Source organism: Notechis scutatus, chromosome 8 (assembly GCF_049901735.1).
Source record: "Notechis scutatus isolate UNSWTSFEM ecotype Mainland chromosome 8, rNotScu1.2, whole genome shotgun sequence".
Lineage (NCBI taxonomy): Eukaryota > Metazoa > Chordata > Lepidosauria > Squamata > Elapidae > Notechis > Notechis scutatus.
Window position 1 is genome coordinate 20994605 of NC_142016.1, and position 19195 is coordinate 21013799.

The 19195-nt window shown below is 45.2% G+C and overlaps 1 protein-coding gene across 1 annotated transcript; it reads left to right on the forward strand.

The window, feature by feature from the left end:
• Positions 1-4320: 4320 nt before the first annotated feature.
• LOC113430924 (phospholipase A2 inhibitor gamma subunit B-like) lies at positions 4321-14185 on the forward strand. Its single transcript, XM_087971046.1, has 5 exons — positions 4321-4427; positions 7980-8093; positions 9176-9328; positions 12230-12367; positions 13834-14185. Exons 1-5 carry the CDS (start codon positions 4355-4357, stop codon positions 14025-14027), a joined length of 672 nt encoding a protein of 223 aa, XP_087827172.1. The 5' UTR covers positions 4321-4354; the 3' UTR covers positions 14028-14185.
• Positions 14186-19195: the final 5010 nt, after the last annotated feature.

The window sequence follows — 19195 nt, forward strand, 5'->3', positions numbered from 1 at the left end:
GCTGCGGGGGGACTGTTTTCACCTTCCCCAGGCTCCAGAGGCCCATTTCCAGCTTTCAGAACTCCTGGGAGGCCCATTTTATGCCCTCGCTGAGCCTCTGCACATACCTGGAATCTAAAACGGGCCATGTGGGGACTCCTGGGAGGGGCGGAGCAGAGTGGGGTGGGTGTGGCCAGCCAGGGGTGGGATTTGCTGGTTCGCTGAACTGGTCCGGTACGAACCGGTAGCAGCCCATCCCTGCAGAAAACCCACCACATATAATCTCGGGCACCCGAGGATTTTCTCCTTTTGTGACAGTCCGGCCAATACGCAGATCCATTCAATTCCTTTCAGTACCCAAGTTAACGAGGAGACAGCTCACCAGGTAGTCCTCGACTTACAACAGTTTGCTTAGTGACCATTTGAAGTTACAACTAAGTGAAAAAAGTGACTTACAACCATTTTTCACTACTTATGACCATTGGAGCATTCCCATGGTCACATGATTTGCATTTAGGTACTTGACAAGTGTCTCACAGTTACGACGGTCACAAATGTCCTGGGGGGTCCCTTTTGCGACCTTCAGACAAGCAGAGACAATTCAGAATCCAGGTTCACTTCACAACCGTGCCGCCAGTTTAACGCCTGCAGTGATTCACTTTAACAAATGTGCCAAGAAAAGACATAAAATAGAAAAGATGTAAAATAAAATTTCTCACTTAGCCACAAAAATGTCCATAGTGGTGGTACTACCTGTAGTAATGAAAATAGGTAAAAATGGCTCTCAGGTGTCAGTTGCAAACATACCACTAGGTGGCAGCAAAGACCTGCAGGAAATAAGAACTGAAATAAAGCGCAAGTAATCCGGGTGGCCAACATTTCTGTGGCGAAGCAAGACAGTTGTTCAGTGACCTGCCACGGTTGTTAAGTGAATCACTGCAGCTGTTAAATTAATAAGACAGTTGTTAAGCACATCTGGCCCCTCCATTGACTTTGCCTGCCAGAAGGAAGGTCTCAAAGGGTGATCATCTGACCCTGGGGGGTGCTGCAATAGTCATAAGTGTGAAAACCGGTCTAAGTTGCTTCTTTCAGTCTCGTCCTGACTTAGAAGGTCCCTCAATGAACGGTGCTAAGTCAGGGATTACCTGTCGTTCAGGGGTGTCAAACTCAATTTCATTGAGGCAGAGGTGCTATTCAGCTGGTTCTGACCAGTTCTGGAGAACCGGTAGCAGAAATTTTGAGTGGTTCGGAGAACCGGCAAACATCACCTCTGACTGGCCCCACCAACCCCATCTGTTCTCTGCCTCCCAAGTCCCAGCTGATCAGCTGGGTCTTCTTTGGTTGCCCTGCACAGGAGAACGGAGCTGGAAAGCAGGTTAGTGGGGTGGGGAGGGAATGGGCATTTTGCAGTATCCTTTCCCTGCCACGCCCACCAAGCCACACCCACAGAACCAGTAATAAATTTTTTTGAATCCCATCACTGCATTGAGGGTCGCATCAGATTTGTGTTTGACCTCGAGGGGAGGGGAGGGTGTGGTGGGTGTGGCCAGCTCAACATCACTCATGTCGGTGGCACCTATGGTGGCCAAGTGCTATGGCAGGACTTCGCTGAGACCCTCCCTCTTTTTCATTATAATCTCCTCCCTCCCTCTCTCCCTCCCTCCCTCCCTCCCTCCCTCCCTCCCTCCCTTCCTTCCTCAGGACCACCAAGAGGATTATTAATTTTATTTAGTTTAGTTTAGTTTACTTTATTGTCATTGCACCTCGTACAACGAAATCAAACGCCATCTTCAGTGCACATCATGACCATGAAAATAAACACAAACACACATCCTTCACACTCCACACATTGAACCGGAAACCCCCGACACCGACACTGCACTATACAGTAGAATTCAAGAGAGCTACTGCACTGGGATAGAAGCTGTTTTTCAGCCTATTTGTCCTTGTTTTTATTATTCTGTACTGTCTGCCAGATGGTAATAGTTCAAAAAAAGGGTTCCCAGGATGAGATGGATCTTTGAGAATGTTTTGAACTTTCTTAAGGCAGCGGGAGCTATAAAGCTCTTCCAAAGAGGGGAGAGGGCAACCAATGATCTTCTAGGCAATGATGTTAACCCTCTGGAGCGCTGTCCTATCTGCCACTGTGCAATTGGCAAACCATACAGAGGTGCAGTGAGTTAAAATACTCTCTATGGTGCAGCGGTAGAAGGTCACCAGCAGTTTTCCACTTGGTTGTTGTTTTTTGAGAAGTCTCAGGTAGTATAATCTCTGCTGGGGCCTTTTGACCAGGGCTACAATGGTAACACCCAGTAACTTAAAAAGTGGCTACTTGCTCCATTCGGTCTCCATTGATAAGCAAGAGCTGAATGTCTGATCCGTTCCTTCTATAACCCACTATAAGCTCCTTGGTCTTATTGGTGTTGAGGACCAAGTTATTGTTATTGTATTAAGTGCTAGAACAAGACTAATATGGGCCCCCTCACCTACACCTTAAGTTAACACGCCCATGGGGGTCTCACCTCCACCACCCCACCACCCTTTGAGAGGCTTGTTAAAAAAGCAGGGGGCAGTGAAGTAGATCAGGAAGTGGGGTGTGTGTGTGAGGACGAAGTAGGGAAAAGCTGCATTGGAATCCGCCGCAGTCCATAGGTAGATTTTCTTTTTCCCGACTGGGAGAAGAATGATTCACTCTAGTCAGGGTGTCCAACCTTGGCAACTTTAAGACTTGTGGACTTCAACTCCCAGAATTCCTCAGCCAGCAAAGCTGGCTGAGGAATTCTGGGAGTTGAAGTCCACAACTCTTAAAGTTGCCAAGGTTGGACACCCTGAACTAAACTAAACTGAAGTTATTGTAGCTGACAAGTGGGGTTAAAATCCTTGGTGTAAAGCAGCTCTTACATGTTGTTGCAACTTTGGAGCAGGCTTCCTCCATGCAGCACTGTTGCATCATATGGTACATGTGTCCATTCCCCAAATCAAAGTGCATGTGGATATTATCACAGTCAGCAGATTTGCCACAGGATTTGTGAAACAGGTACCCAGGTCCATTATCTACAGTGGAGGTCAAAGAAGAAATTAAAACAGTATTTTGGAGGATTGGAAAAATGTCTTTCCTAGGGTTAGGAAGGATGATCTTTGCCTGAGCAACTTGTTTCATGGACCTTCTCTGCGCGCCTACTGCGGTTTAACCCCACTTGTCAGCTACAATAACTTCAGTTTAGTTTAGTTCAGGGGTGTCCAACCTTGGCAACTTTAAGACTTTTGGCGTGAAGGATTTCAACAGGGTGAGAAGTGGAAGTTGATTCTTCAAGAGCTGAGGAGAAGGGGAGAAAGAGAGAGAGGAGGAGGTGGAGGTGGGATTTTTTTTGGGGGGGTGATCATTGCTGCTCCGTGGGAAGGACGCGCCTTCCTTTCCTTGCCGTTTGCCCTCCGAGGAATGGATTTGATCCAGCTTTGGATTGTTTTGCTCGCAAGCTGCGAGCCACCCCCACCCCCGCCTGGGCGCGTCCAGATTGACACCGTCCCGCTGTGGTTTTTTAATGGTTTTGACCAGAGGTGGTATTCAGCAGGTTCTGACCAGTTCTGGAGAACCGGTAGTGGAAATTTTGAGTAGTTTGGAGAACCGTCCAATACCACCTCTGACTGGCCCCGCCCCCATCTATTCTCTGCCTCCCATTGAGTCCCAGCTGATCGGCTGGGTCTTCTTTGGTTGCCCTGCACAGAAGAACAGAGCTGGAAAGCAGGTTAGTGGGATGGGGAAAGAATGGGGATTTTGCAGTATCCTTCCTCTGCCACGCCCACCAAGCCACGCCACGCCCACAAAACCAGTAGTAAAAGTTTTTTAATCCCACCACTGGTTTTGACCTTCCTTCCTTTTCTTCTTCCTTCCCCTCTTTCCTCCTTTTTCCTTCCTTGTTCTCTTCCCTTCTTTTCTTCTTTTACTCCCTCTTTCCTCCTTCCCTTTCTCCTTTCCTGGCCCTTCCTGCATGCTCAAATGCAAGAGGGAAAACATTTCTCCTTTTGTTTTGTTTTTAGTTTGTCTCGATAGCCCTCCAGCAGCGAAAATGGAGCCCGGGGGAGGAGCACGTGCGCCCACCCCGCACTCCGTTTTCATCTGCAATGGCCTCCTGCAGCCCTCTGCCTATAAAAATGGAGCGTGGGGGACACACACGTCCCCCCCCCAAGCTCACTGACTGAGGCACTGTGGACTGGTAGCCCCGTGGGCCAGATCCAAGCACACCGCGGGCCAGATCTGGCCCCCGGGCCTTGAATTTGACACCCCTGCTGTAATTGTTTAATGCATGTAATACTTATTTGACTTCCCTGCTTCCTCAGGACGCCATCACAGGGACTTCTGAGGATCCATCACAAGATGAGCTCCTTAAGATCGGACAACATGCAGGCTCTTCTACAAATTTTTCTTTGCTTTGTGCTTCTAGCAACAGGTAAAGAAGGCTTTTGCTTGGTGCTTAGTTGTTCAGCTGGACAAACGGAATCGGATCCCAGCTGGAATGGGTGTAGAGCCATGCTTCCCCATTATTTAAGACGTGTGGACTTCAACTCCCAGAATTCCTGGCTGCTGGCTGAGGAATTCTGGGAGTTGAAGTCCACACGTCTTAAAATGTTCTGACCCAAACCCTTGTTCAATAAAACAAACACGAACCAAAGGGAACAGAAACCTTTTAATGATTCTTACGAATCCCCACTTAAAAGGCTGCTGCAAACTACTTAACCTGGATAAGCACGAGCCTCGCCAAAACTGTGCGAGGCTGCCAAAAATAACAGATAAAGTTACCTAGAAATATTTTACAACACAAGAGTCTTCAAATACAAACTCAGGATACTGGAATGTCCATGAGGCTGGAGTTTCAAAACGTCTTTGCCTTCTGCAAAGAATGTTCATTTCACAGCTGGCTTTTATCCTCTTGAGGGAGGGGCCATTACCGTGAAGTCTTACTCCCCAGTCGCTGCTCTTTTCTGCAAGCAACTCTGCGCTCACGCGCACTTAGCACAGGCTCCTCGGGAACTTCCTCATTGCTGCTGCCAGCCCCCACAATCTCTGAAGGCAGCAGTCCACTCCCTAATGGTCTTGGCCCCTCATCTGAGTCCTCGCTCTCCTCAGCCGTCCGCACCTGCTGCTGGCTAACCACAACATAAAATGGTTACAGTTGGGAAACTCTGGAGTAGAGACCCAAAGGTGTTTTTTCAAGAGGCAACTGGACTTCCTGGTTTTCCTTTGAAGATGTTTCGCTTCTCATCCTAGAAGCTTCTTCAGCTGTCTGAAGCTTCTTTTCTTCTCTCTGAAGAGCTGAAGAAGCTTCTAGGATGAGAAGTGAAACGTCTTCAAAAGAAAACCAGGAAGTCCAGTTGCCTCTTGAAAAAACACCTTGGACAACCATGTCCTGGATGACAGAGAATCTCCATAGACATTTACCTGATGTAGAGAGTAGTATATCTCCCCTCATATAATACCCTAAAGGGGCAGCATTCAACTATATTGAACCAAAATGAGGTAAGAAGGCATGGAACTAACAGGCAGCCTTTGACTTTTATTTGATGATTCTATGGTTTCATAGTGTGGCCAGAACAAACACCACTAATCCCAAACTCCCTATTTTTTAATTGGGCATTTCCTCCGGGCTCCCAAGTCCAAGCTTCAAAAAAAAAAAAGAAAAAAAAAGTCCTTGAAGAAAAGTATTTTTATTTATTTATTCATAAAAATTTATAGGCTGCCCATGTTACCTCAAAGGTAACTCTGGGTGGCTTACAACCATAAAAGAGAAAAACTATATGAAATAAAACCATAAATAAGGTAATCTGTATATATAAAAGTGAAAGACCACTCACACATTGTCACAAAATCTCCAGAACCATAAAGCCTACAAACTTGAAATGTGGCACATATGTTCCTCTTGACTTCTAGGTGCTCACTAAGAAAGGATTTTTCAAAATGACCATCAGAGCTTTAGTATTCCCAATATTATTATTAACAGGCTCTGATGCTAAGGAGTTCTACTCCCCCTCCCCACCTGAAAAGAAATCTGTTCCAAATGCAAAACACAAGCAAAGGAGAGGAGTTTCAGTTTCAGTTTTAGTTTCACAGCACCAAGCAGCTTTAGGACAGAACAATTGAGCTAAGCCATGCCCAGGCTATTTATATTATATTTGAATATAAGTATGAAGAGGTTGCTCAAACAGTGGTTGGGTTACTGAGTAACAGCACCGGATGCAAATACAACCTTTGTTTGTAGGATGCTGTCATCGTACAGACACCATGATTTGTTTATCTTCTCTTCTGGAAATTTCCATGCCCATGACTAAGTTGAAATGCTTTCCACCCATCATCACTCCCATGGAACCAAGGTTCCCCATGCACAAAGTGCCTTTTAATTCTGATCCTGCTGTATTTCCTAACATCCCTTCTTGGACAGCCATGGTAAGAGGAAGTGGTCACATAACAGTCAAGATGGCGGTCCCCAAACATGAGGACATCTACTCATTTCAACACCCCTGAAGAAGGGGAGCAGAGGTGGCCTTCAGCAGGTTCTGACCATTTCTGGAGAACCGGTAGTGGAAATTTTGAGTAGTTCGGAGAACTGACAAATAACACTGGAGAGTTTACAGTATCCTTCCCCTGCCACACCCACCAAGCCACGCCCACAGAACCAGTAGTAAAAAAAATTTGAATTCCACCACTGGGTGGGAGCTTCAATTGTGCAAACGCAACCACTGTTTGTACATTTTGGCACCTCCTTTGAGGATGCTGCTGAAAATGTCCTCATTTCCAGCCTCAGCCATAAAGAAGCACATGAAAATAATAGAATAGAATATGGAATGAAAATAGAATAGAATGGAATGGAATGGAGTGGAGTGGAATGGGATTGGAATAGAATAATAACTTTATTGTCACTTTGAATGTACACTAATCAGCATATATAAAAATGAAATTTCGTTGCAGACAGTTCTCGAAGGCTCACCACCTCCAATATACACTACATGAACATGACAAAATAAATGAATACATACATACCGTACATACATACATACATACAAAATTATGCATATACCCACATATAGTCTATGACATGGAGAAACACCACAGTCTAATTCAGATGTATACAGGTACATGGCAAGAAAAACGAACCTTGCAAGTTTACCAGATGGATGGCCTAGGGAACAAAGCTGGTACAGAATCTGGAAGTCCTGCTAGAAATACTTCGAAACCTCCTCCCAGAGGGGAGCAACAGGAACAGGCTGTGAAGTGGGTTTGTGGGGGTCTCTAACAATGCTTTGAGCTCTAAGCAGATAGCACTTATAAGCAGGGGTGAGATTCAAATGTTTAAACAACCAGTTCTGTGGGTGTGGCTTAGTTGGTGGGCATGGCTTGGTGGTCATGTGACTGGCTGGGCATGGCCAGCTCAACATCACTCACATCAAGGGGCGCTTCTCCTCGCCTGGTCTCTTGTGACGGTGGGGATACTGCAATGGTCGTGTGAAAAACAGTCATAAGTCACTTTTTTCCGGTACTGCTTAGAAAGTTAACAACTGATTCTAGCAAATAGGTGCGAATCCCACCCCCACTTATAAGCAGTATCCTGAATAACAGGAAGAGAAACATAATCGTGCATCAGTTAGAGAGCTCTGCCTCTAGGGTAATGTTTCTTCTTCCTTCTTGAAGATGTGTGGACTTCGACTCCCAGAATCCCCCAGCTGGCAAGTCCACAAGTTTTCAAGCTGCTGAGGCTGAGAAACACTGCCCTAGAGCGGCCCATAACTCGAACAGTCAAGTAGACAAACCAACAATAAACAGTACCCATATTGTCTTCTTGTCCTTTATACTATTTCTACTTTTTCTTCCATGGCCCTGTCGTTCACTGTTTATGAGCAAGGATTTATATGCTCTGGATAGTAAGAACATTGGTCTCCTCCTCCTCAACATCATCCTGCCCATTGCTCAAACATACTAATTGTCTTTGTCTTTGTCTTCCCGCTTCAAGGCAGTTGTTTGCAATGTGAAACCTGCCACAGCAACAAGACTTCCTGTACAGGTCCCATGGAGAACTGCACTGATGGAGACACCTGCGTCATTGGGATTGTGCAATCTTCTCTGGGTTGGTGCAAGGACCTGGAAACCAAGAAAATAATGTGGGGTGTGGGGTGTGTGTGTTGATGGGCGGATGGAAATTCCCAACTGCAGCAAGGCAACCTCCGCTTGTTGTATAGTTGGAAAATTCTCTACTTGTATTTCCAAGAATTCTCAGGTAGGCCAGATAATAGCATTTTGGGAGTTGAGGAAAACTTGTGCAAAGTACTGTTTCAAAGCTGCTTATAAAAGCTCTCTCTCTCTCTCACACACACACACCCTTTCTCCCCCTCTCTCCCTCCTTCTTTCTCTCTCTCCCCCTCGCCTTCTCTCTCTCTTTCACCCTCTTTCTCTCTCCTCCCTCTCCCTCCCTCTTTCTCTCTCCCCCTCTCCTCTCTCCCCCTCTCCTCTCTCCCTCTCTCTTCCTCTCTTTCTCTCCCTCCTTCTTTCTCCTCCCCCTCTCTCCCTCTCCCCCCTCTCCCTCTTTCTCCCCCCTCTTTCTCCCCTCTCTGTCTCTCTTTCTCCCTCTCTCCCTCTCTTTCTCACACACATCATCACCTTCCAAGAGTAGAGAGTCTTCATCTCTGCTGCTGTCAGCACTACCACATTTCACTCAAGAGGTCAGAATCATTTGTACAGCATTCTTAGCGTGGTTAATTTTACCTTTGCTAAGTTTCAATAGAGGAGAATATTTGCAGCTTGGGGTTGAACTGTGGGGGGCTTGGCGCTGTCTCAGCTTGGTGGTGATCTTGCAGACGTTCATTACCCAACTAGATAACATCATCAGTGCACTGGTAATGAAATGTCTGCAAGAAAACCACCAACCTCAGAGGACATCAAGACCTCATTTGCTATGTAGTTCCTCTTCCTCCTCCTCCTCCTCCTCTTAGCATATTGTGTGAACCAGCCCATGAGGTTAGTTTATGTCTCAATATGTCAACTCAACATAATATTCAGGATTCAGTGATTCCAAGAAAACCGCAGTAGGCGCGCAGAGAAGGACCATGAAACAAGTTGCTCAGGCAAAGATCATCCTTCCTAACCCTAGGAAAGACATTTTTCCAATCCTCCAAAATACTGTTTTAATTTCTTCTTTGACCTCCACTGTAGATAATGGACCTGGGTACCTGTTTCACAAATCCTGTGGCAAATCTGCTGACTGTGATAATATCCACATGCACTTTGATTTGGGGAATGGACACATGTACCATATGATGCAACAGTGCTGCATGGAGGAAGCCTGCTCCAAAGTTGCAACAACATGTAAGAGCTGCTTTACACCAAGGATTTTAACCCCACTTGTCAGCTACAATAACTTCAGTTTAGTTTAGTTCAGGGGTGTCCAACCTTGGCAACTTTAAGAGTTGTGGACTTCAACTCCCAGAATTCCTCAGCCAGCTTTGCTGGCTGAGGAATTCTGGGAGTTGAAGTCCACAACTCTTAAAGTTGCCAAGGTTGACACACCTGGTTTAGTTAGTTGGGTTTAGCTTGTTAAAATAAGTTGTGGGAGTTTCATCCCTGGAAGCTTTCAAGAAGAGACCGGACTGCCATCTGTCAGAAATGGTGTAGTAGGGTCTTCTGCTTGGGTGGGAGGGGGTGGGGTTGGACTAGATGACCTACAAGGTCCCTTCCAACTCTACTAAACTCTATCTGCATCAACTTTCACAATAGATCATGGATAGGCAATCTTTAATGCAGCGATTAAGGCACTGGGAAACCAATCTTACTTCAGGCACAAAACCAGGGATTCCGGTCTCGCTTCAGGCACAAAACCAACGGGGTGGTCTGGGCCAGTCACTTTATCTTAACCCTGGGAAGGAGACAATGGCAAACCACTTCTGAAAAACCTTGCCAAGAAAACCGCAGGGCCTTGTATAGGCAATCACTAGCAGTCAAAAAATGCCTCAAAGTCATGAAAAGGAAACAACAACAAACAAACACCAACCTTTGGGCCATTAAGCGGCTCTTGGTTAATTTTATGCAGCTTAATTTGAAAAGTTGTCAGTGACCAACTAATTGAGACCTCTGAGAACCCAAATAGGTCCTTTAATCCCCAAGTTAGTATGCTATTCATTTAATTTATACCCCGCATCTATTACTTTTGTAAAAAGCAAACAAACTCAGGGCGGCCAATCTATCAAACACCCCTTCCTTATCCTATTTTTTCCCATCACAACAGCCCTGTGAAGTGGGATTGTGCTGAGAGTGACTGGCCCAAAGTCACCTAGGTGGGACTAGAACTCACTGTCTCCCGGATTCTAGCTTGCTGCCTTAACCACTAAACCAAATTGGCGCTCTCTATGTGTTTCTCTGTGTGTTTCTCTGTTTAAGTACCATGTGGGGTGTGTGTGTGTGTGTGTGTGTGTGTGTGTGCATGCGTGCAAAAAACCCCAAACAAACCAAAAACAAGTCAAGATGGCAATCGCAATCATATGGCACACGCAAAAGGGATGGGATTTCAACCACATGGTTCTGACCAGAACCTTAACTTTTGGGGACTCTCCCTGTGTGGACACCGCTGATGACAAGGAAGGGAGGGAGGGAGGGAGGGAGGGAGGGAGGGAGGGAGGGAGGGAGGAAGGAAGGAAGGAAGGAAGGAAGGAAGGAAGGAAGGAAGGAAGGGAAAGAAAGAGAGAGAGAGAAAAAGGGAGAGAGAGAGGGAAGAAGGAAGGAAAGAGAGAGAAAGAAGGAAGGGAGGGAGGAAGGAAGGAAAGAAGGAAAAGAAAGAGAGATGGAAAGGAGGGAGAGAGGGAAGAAGAAGGGAGGAAGGAAAGAAGGAAGGAAAGAAAAGAAAGAGAGGGGGAAGGGAGGGAGGGAAAGAGGGAGGAAAGAAGGAAGGAAAAGAAAGGGAGAGAAGGAAGGAGGGAAGAGAGGGAAGGAGGGAGGAAGGGAGGAAGGGATGAAGGAAGGAAAAGAGAGAAGGAAGGAAAGAAGGAAGGAAAAGAAAGAGAAAGAAGGAAGGAAGGATGGAAGGGAGGGAAGGAGGGATGAAGGAAAGAAGGAAGGAAGGAAAAGAGAAGAGAAGAGAGGGAGGGAGAAGGAAGGAAGGAAGGAAGGAAAAAAGGAAGGAAGGAGAGGAAAGAGAGAGGGGGGAAGGAAGGGAGGGAAGGAGGTAACTTTTCATTCATTGGCTACATTCTCTTCTTTCTTCTGTCTGCAGACTGTTAGGCAGGATTACTTAGTAAGAACATTTAATTGGAAACAATAATTAGGAGCTTTTAAGACCGTCCCGTCATTACCGATGAACCTTCTAGAAATCTCCTTCCCGGGCTGCTGCTTGTGCCATTGAAGTATGCTATATATCTCACAATAGAGGTTGTCCTCGACTTTAGGATCTTAACTTGAGCCGCTCCAAATTTGCGTTGCTGAGTTTTGCCCCATTTTACGACCTTCCTTGCCCCACAGCTGTTCAGTGAATCACTGCAGTGGCTCAGTTAGTTACAGGGCTGTTTAGTGGAATCTGGCTTCCCCATAGACTTTTGCTGGTCAGGAGGTCGTAAAAGGGGGATCACACACACACACACACAAAAAAAAACCCTATCAGGATTCCGGCAGTTACTCCAATTAAATCATGAGCCTCGAGCCACACTCCCAAAAACTAAAGAGGATCTATTTGAAGTTAACATTCTACTTCCGGCATAGCCGACTCTGAGATATGTAATTCACTGTCACCCTTGATCCTGCTTTCCCGCACCCCACCCCTCTGGGTGTATCATCCAATGAAAAAACGTCCACAGCCAAGACCGTCATCTAATCAGTCTTTGAAGAAAATACGAATGTAATGTACTTTCGATTCCACACTGCTGACTGCTCTTTGAAACTCCCCCCCCTTCTTTCTGTTGTCAACTATAAAACGTGTATACAACATGTTTTATGAGTTGACAACCCCTCCCCCCTCCAGGGAAACAGCAGCCATCATAAATATGAGCCAGTTGCCAAGCATCCAAATTTTGATCACGTGACCACGTGATGCTTCGATGGTCGTAAGTGTGAAAAACAATCACAAGTCGGCTTTTTCTCCCCCCAGTGCCATTGGGACTTCGAACAGTCACTAAGTGAACTGTTGTAAGTCGAGAACTACCTATATGCTCGTCTCTGAATGAAGCTTACTCCAATTTTGACTGTGAATTTTGACTTAAGAATCCTCGAACCCTCTTCTTTCAGTGCCAGCATTAGAGAAAGACCCAAAAGGGAAAAAGTGCCCTGCTTGCAACAGCATGGGAGAGTCCTGTAAAAAAGATACCGTGCAATGTTCTGGCAAAGATACCGATTGCTTTACTATAATTATGAACATGACTTCCAGTAAGTATTGCATGCTTTTATTTCACTAGAATTCCCCAGGGTCTAGGACAGGGGTCTCCAACCTTGGCCACCTTAAGACTTGTGGACTTCAACTCCCAGAATTCCTCAGCCAGCTTTGTTCCTCCTCCTCCTCCTAAGGAGGAGCAAAGCTCCTGAGGAATTCTGGGAGTTGAAGTCCACTCTGGGAGTTGGTCCATTCTGGGAGTTGAAGTCCACAAGTCTTAAAGTGGCCAAGGTTGGAGACCACTGGTCTAGGGCCCATATATTGTGAGGAGGGATTGAAAAAATTGGCAAGGCATTCCAGCTGTACTATGGTGGAAGCTGGGGCAAATTTGGGCTATTTAAAGGGGTTAACTAAAGCCCCCAATCCTGAAATGAATGGGCAGCCTATTTCTCCATCTTGGGAACTTAAAGATGTGCAGACTTCAACTCCCAGAATTTCCCAGCCAGCCAGCCATGACTGAGTGAGTGAGTGCGTGAGAGAGAGAGAGCTAGAAAAAGAGAACAAGTAAGGGAGAGAAAGAAACCAAAAGAAAGAGGGAGAAAGAGAGACAAGGTGAAAGAGAGAGAAAGAAAGAGACAAAGGGTGAGAGAACAAGTGAGAGAGAAAAAAAGAGAGAGAGAGAGAGAGAGAAAGTGAGAGAACAAGTGAGAGAAAGAAACAGAAAGAGAAAGAAGGAAAGAGAGAGAAAGAGAGAGAATGAAAGAGTGAGACAAAGGATAAGAGAACAAGTGAGAGAAAGAAAGAGAGAGAAAGTGAAAGAACAAGTGAGAGAAAGAAAGTGGGAGAAAAGGGAAAGAGACAGGAAGAGAGAAAAAGAAAGAGTGAGACTAAGGGTAAGAAAACAAGTGAGAGAAAAAGAGGGAGAGAGAGAAAGAAAGAGTGAGACAAAGAGTGAGAGAACAAGTAAAAGAGGGAGAGGGAGAGGGAGCAAGAGAGACGAAGGGAACAATGTGATTTGTTATTTGTGTTTTCCTGCTGGGCTCCAGATAAGATATGTGTCGTTTCACACTATCTGATAGGGTCCTGAAAGGTACCTATGTTCTAGAGCAAGGATCTCCAAACTTGGCAACTTTAAGACTTGTGGACTTCAACTCCCAGAATTCCTCAGCCAGCTTTGCTGGCTGAGAGTCTGGGAGTGAATTCTAAGTCTTAAAGTGCCAGAGGTGACACCCTGTTCTAGAGCAAGGATCTCCAAACTTGGCAACTTTTAAGACTTGTGGACTTCAACTCCCAGAATTCCCCAGCCAGGTGGCTGGGGAATTCTGGGAGTTAGTCCTGAAATCTAAAGAGCCAAGGTTGGAGACCCCTGATTATAAACCGTGCAGGCCATTTGATGGGCAGCCTGCTCTCTAACGGGCCTGAAGGGTCGTTGCATCGATCCCCTGTGGGAGCCCCTGGAAAAAGTTCTGAGGAATCTTTAGCTTCTTCAGCTGTTTGACCCCATTCTGTTCTTCCCATTCAGATGGAAAACTCGCCACACACACCATGAAAGGATGTGGTTCCAAAAATACGTGCTTGGTCTTGCAAGGGGGCAAGCAGGAGATAAGTGAGGCACACAAAGGCAAACTCATGTGTACCTTCTCAGGGGCATCTCAAGTTCTGGCTTCCTTCCTGACGACTTTCTCCAGCTTTTGGATCCTGAAGTTACTTGTCTAAGTGAAATAAGCACAGGAAAAAAAGTGGCTCAGTTCTGCTCCGATGTATTGCCTCCCTTGTATTCCATATTCCATATTCCATGGCCTTCCTACGGTCTGTAGCTTCTCAGCTTTGTAGTAGTTTGCTTTTCTCTCTTTCTCTCCCCCTCCTCCTATGGAGTTCAGTAAAAATAAACTACAGGTTTAAAAAACAAATGGGATTTGCATGTTTTGCTGTCTTTTTTTTTTTTTTTTTTTGATAGAATTTGGGATTGGGGGAAAGACACACACACAGAGAGAGAGACAAACAAACACACACACACAAACCCCGTTGCCTAGAGACCACAACCTCAACCAACTTCAGTGATTCGTTGAAGGGAATTAGAAAATTAAATGAGCTTTAAGAAAAGTCATACATCTTATGGTTTCCATCAGCTTTCCTGCTATCCCTTCAGGGGTAGCCTCAGGGGTGGGATTCTACCAGTTCGCACCTATTCGCTAAAACCGGTTGTTAACATTCTAAGCAGTTGGGAGAACTGGTTGTTAGAAGAAATTACTGGCCTAATCCTGTAAGGAAGGCAGGAAGGAAACATTCTGGTGTTGCTTACAGAAACTGCCTCTCCGTTAACCCTTATTACATTCTTGGCAGGACTAGACTTCCTGTCTCAGGAACTTCTCTGGAGTTTTTTTTTCCTCTCCTTTGCTGGTACTTTGCTTGTGTGGAGTGACCATTCAAAGTTACAATGGCACTGAAAAAAGTGACATGACCATTTTTCACACTTACAACTGTTGCAGCATCCCCACAGTCATGAGAGGCAGGTGAGGAGATGCGTGCCTCGATGTGAGTGATGTTGAGTTGGCCACGCCCAGCCAATAACATGACCACCAAGCCATGCCCACCCAGTCACATGACCACCTAAGCCACACCCACAGAACCGGCTGTTTAAAAATTTGAATCCCACCCCTGGGTGGGCTACAAAAATTTTAGCAACCAGTTCTCTCCTCAGTTGCTGGGTAGGTGTGGCCATGGTGGGCGTGGCCTAGTCGGCCTCCTGCACCCCTGGGGGGGGCATTTTTGCCCTCCCCAGACTCCGGAGGCTTTCTTTGAGCCTCTGGGAGGGTGAAAATGGCCTCCTGGGCTCTGGAGGCTCTCTTAGAAACCAGAAACAGGCCCATTTCTGGCCTTCCCAAACTTCCAAGAGGTCCAGTTTTCACTCTCCCTGAGCCTCCACATGCGCTCTGCACTTACCTGCATCCAAAACGGGCCACGTGGGGACTCCTGGGAGGGGCTGGGTGAGATTTGCCGGTTCACCAAACCGGCCATAAAACAGCCATAAAATGAGCTACTGGTTTGTCCCCGCTCCCGGAATCCGTTCCTTTCAATGGGAATGGAACAATTTTTAAAAAATTTATTTTATTTATTTTGTCAATTGCTTACAAGATACAGGTATAAGAAAAAAAAAACAGTTTTGAATACATGAGATAGATACTTATAAGAAAAATAAAAACAAAAACAATAGGACAGGGACGGTAGGCATGTTGGTGCGCTTATGCACGCCCCCTACAGACCTCTTAGGAAAGGGGTGAGGTCAATAGTAGACAGTCTAAGGTTAAAGTTTTTGGGGTTTGGGGAAGAAACCACAGAGTCGGGTAGAGTATTCCAGGCATTGACCACTCTGTTGCTGAAGTCGTATTTCCTGCAATCAAGTTTGGTGCGGTTTACCTTGAGTTTGTACCTATTGTGTGCTCTTGCGTTGTTGTGGTTGAAGCTGAAGTATTCACTGACAGTTTGGCAAATGGCATCCTCTGCCTTTTAGTGAGATAAGCCCTCCATGTGAGGATATCTCCTGGTAACAATTTTGCAAGGAAGAATCTGCGTCTGAACCCAGAGAGGATTTTACCTTCAAGGCCCTTTAGTTCTGGGTTGCTGGTTTCTGAAACAGTGTCTCATTTCTAGTTAGTCTTACACCTAGGCAAGAAAAACCTAAAGTACACCTGGGTGAAACTGTTGTGCCCAAAACTGGGCTCTTGCTTGGTGCCGAAGCCGATAAGTGACCGGACACAAGGTGTGATACAAAATTATACTTTTATTTTGGTACCAAGGTATAAGGACCCCGGTTTGAAAGCTAACCAAGGGCCTTGATGAGAATCTTACAGCAATGTTTATAGCCAAGGGGTGGTCGCATTCAGCCCTTTGCCCTTCCCCTAATAATGCATGCATAACAGATAATATTGATTGGTTATTTGGATCTCAGCCCCCTACATAGCTAAATGTCGCATCACCTGTGTTTCACCCCAGGTCACGGGTATCTTGCAAAGTGTCCTAGTTTCATGTGCCAGCTATGTGATTTTGGGGGTTTTCCATATAAGGAAGCTATTCTTATCCCTAATATCCTGGCTAGTGGTTTAAGGTGCTAACTTCTGTCTCGCTAAGAATGTGCAATTCCAACCCCTTTCCTATTGCAGAGCAGTAGCTCCCCCACTCCCCGTGACCCCCCTTTCCACAGAAAAAAGTAAAACCAGTTTTAAATCTTTGTCTGAGACAGCACCCCCCACTCCCCCATGACCCCACTCCTTCTGTAAAGAGGGGCACGAAGGAGCAAAGCTGATCAAGGCACAGAAATGAAGACAAGAGAAAATGTTTTATCAGAATTCATATTCCTCACTCTCACGTCCATTCCATCCATTGGCATACACACACCAATGGAAAAGTAAAGAAACTCCAAATGAATTTGAAATAATCAGGAAAATTTGGATGTGCGCAGAAATGGACAAATTGACAAAGGAATTAAAAAATATTGATGAATCCGACTATTATAAAATATGGGATAAGTTCTATGGTTGGCTAGAGAAGAGAAAGGATCAAGAGAATAAGGAATAATTTAATGTATGTATATATATATATATATATATATATATATATATATATATATATATATATATATATATATATATATATATATATATATATATGTTTTCTGAGGTTCTCGGGGTATTTGTATGTGGATCTTTGGTTATTCGGGTTTTCTCCCGCGTAAGATTGGAAGTATCTAGGCAACGTTTCGATGAAGTCTCATTCATCATCTTCAGGCTTCTGTCTTCAGCTCTGTGCTTCTCAGAGTGAAGCACAGAGAACCAGCTAAACACCTCATGAAACTAGCAGAACACTGCTTAACCAACACATATTTCATATACAAAGGACAAAGATACAAGCAAATTGAAGGAGCCTCTCTGGGATCACCACTGTCACCCGTCATTGCAAACCTGTTCATGGAAGAATTCGAATCCAGAGCCCTGGCTAACACCACCCACAAACCCAAACTATGGTTAAGATACATCGATGACACATTTGTGATTTGGCCCCATGGAAAAGAAAACCTAAACAATTTCCTAACACACCTAAACAGCACACAATAAAAAAAAATCAAGTTCACCCTGGAAGCGGAAACAAACAAACAACTACCATTCCTAGATGTACTAATCTACAAAAAAACAGATGGCACACTAGGACACACCATATATCAGAAGAAACACACACCAACCGCTACCTCAACGCCCAATCCCACCACCACCCAGCACAGATAAACTCCGTGGCCAAAACACTAATCACCAGAACCAAACGCCTGGCAGACAAGACACACATAAAGACTGAACTATGCACCCTGACTAAAGTACTGACAGCCAACAGCTTCCACAAAAGCAAAATCACCGGCTTGATCCACAAAAACACACTGAGACATAATGGAGACCTAGAAGATGAACAGACCTATGGAACAGCTGTCCTGCCCTACATAAGAGGTACTACAGACAAAATCAGTAAGATACTACACAGGCATCACATCAAGACTGCCTTCAAAACAGACAGAAAAATAGCAGCCATCCTCAGAAACCCCAAGACAAAATTGACCTGGAAAACCAAGGCATATACGAAGTCCCCTGCGCATCATGCCCGGCCACATACATTGGACAGACCAATAGAAGAATAAGTACCCGCCTGGATGAACACAAAAATGCAGTAAAAAAGCTGGAACACACTTCCTCACTAGTCCAACACATGAAAGCCACAGGTCATAGCATCAACTTCAATGGCACCAAAACCCTAGCCACTATAGAAAACCCCAGCCGAGATTATCAGAGAAGCCATAGAGATTGAAAAAAGACCTGAAAGCATGAATAGAAGAGATGATTCCACCAGACTGTCAATTATTTGGAAGCCTCAACTCACAAACAAAAAAATCTCCACACCACAAGCCAGGCAAACACCTGGGCACAAACAGATCCCCCCCTGATACCTCCAGCTCAAACACACCCCAACCAGGCACCCAGATGAAACCCAGCTTCCTAACTAATGATAGCCGTCCATTTACTCGGAGCCAAGACGCACTAAAAGCCTCCAATACAGGAAACACAATGTTGCCAGCCAATCAAGACAAAAAAAAGCTACAAAACAGACAGAAGATATTAGAAACACCAATCAAGCAGAACACAGCAAACTCCAAGACCAATAAACATAGACCAAGACTCCCAACCAATCAGGATGAAGAAAAACCATTCTGGCACAGCAGTAGGCTAGCACCAAATTTAAAACTGAAACGGCTGTGAAAGTCTGACTCATAGACGAACACAATACAGAAGCCTGATGATGGCAGATGAGATTCTGCCGAAACGTTGCTACAACTTTAAAAGCACCACTACTATGACGTGGGAAAATACCCGAACAAAGCTGAATACCATAGATATAGATATAGATAGAATGAAAATATGTATTAGTACTATCTGACTTAGCAATGTAATGACAAAGATGTGGGTTAGGAGGATTGTACCACGTTCAATATTTTTTAAATGTATTCTTTGTTTTTTGTTTGTGTTTGTTTGTTCGTTTAATAAAGAAAAAAGAAGAAGAGGGAGTCAAGCTATTCTCCAAAGCCCCTGAAGGCAGGACAAGAAGCAGCAGGTGGAAACTAATCAAGGAGGGAAGCAACTTAGAACTAAGGAGACATTTCCTGACAGTCAGAACAATTAATCAGTGGAACTGCTTGCCTCCAGAAGTTGTGAATGCTCCAACATTGGAAGTTTTAAAAAAGATGTTGGATAACCATTTGTCTGAAATGGTGTAGGGTTTCCTGCCTAGGCAGGGGGTTGGACTAGAAGACCTCCAAGGTTTCTTCCAACTCTGCTATTCTATTCTAA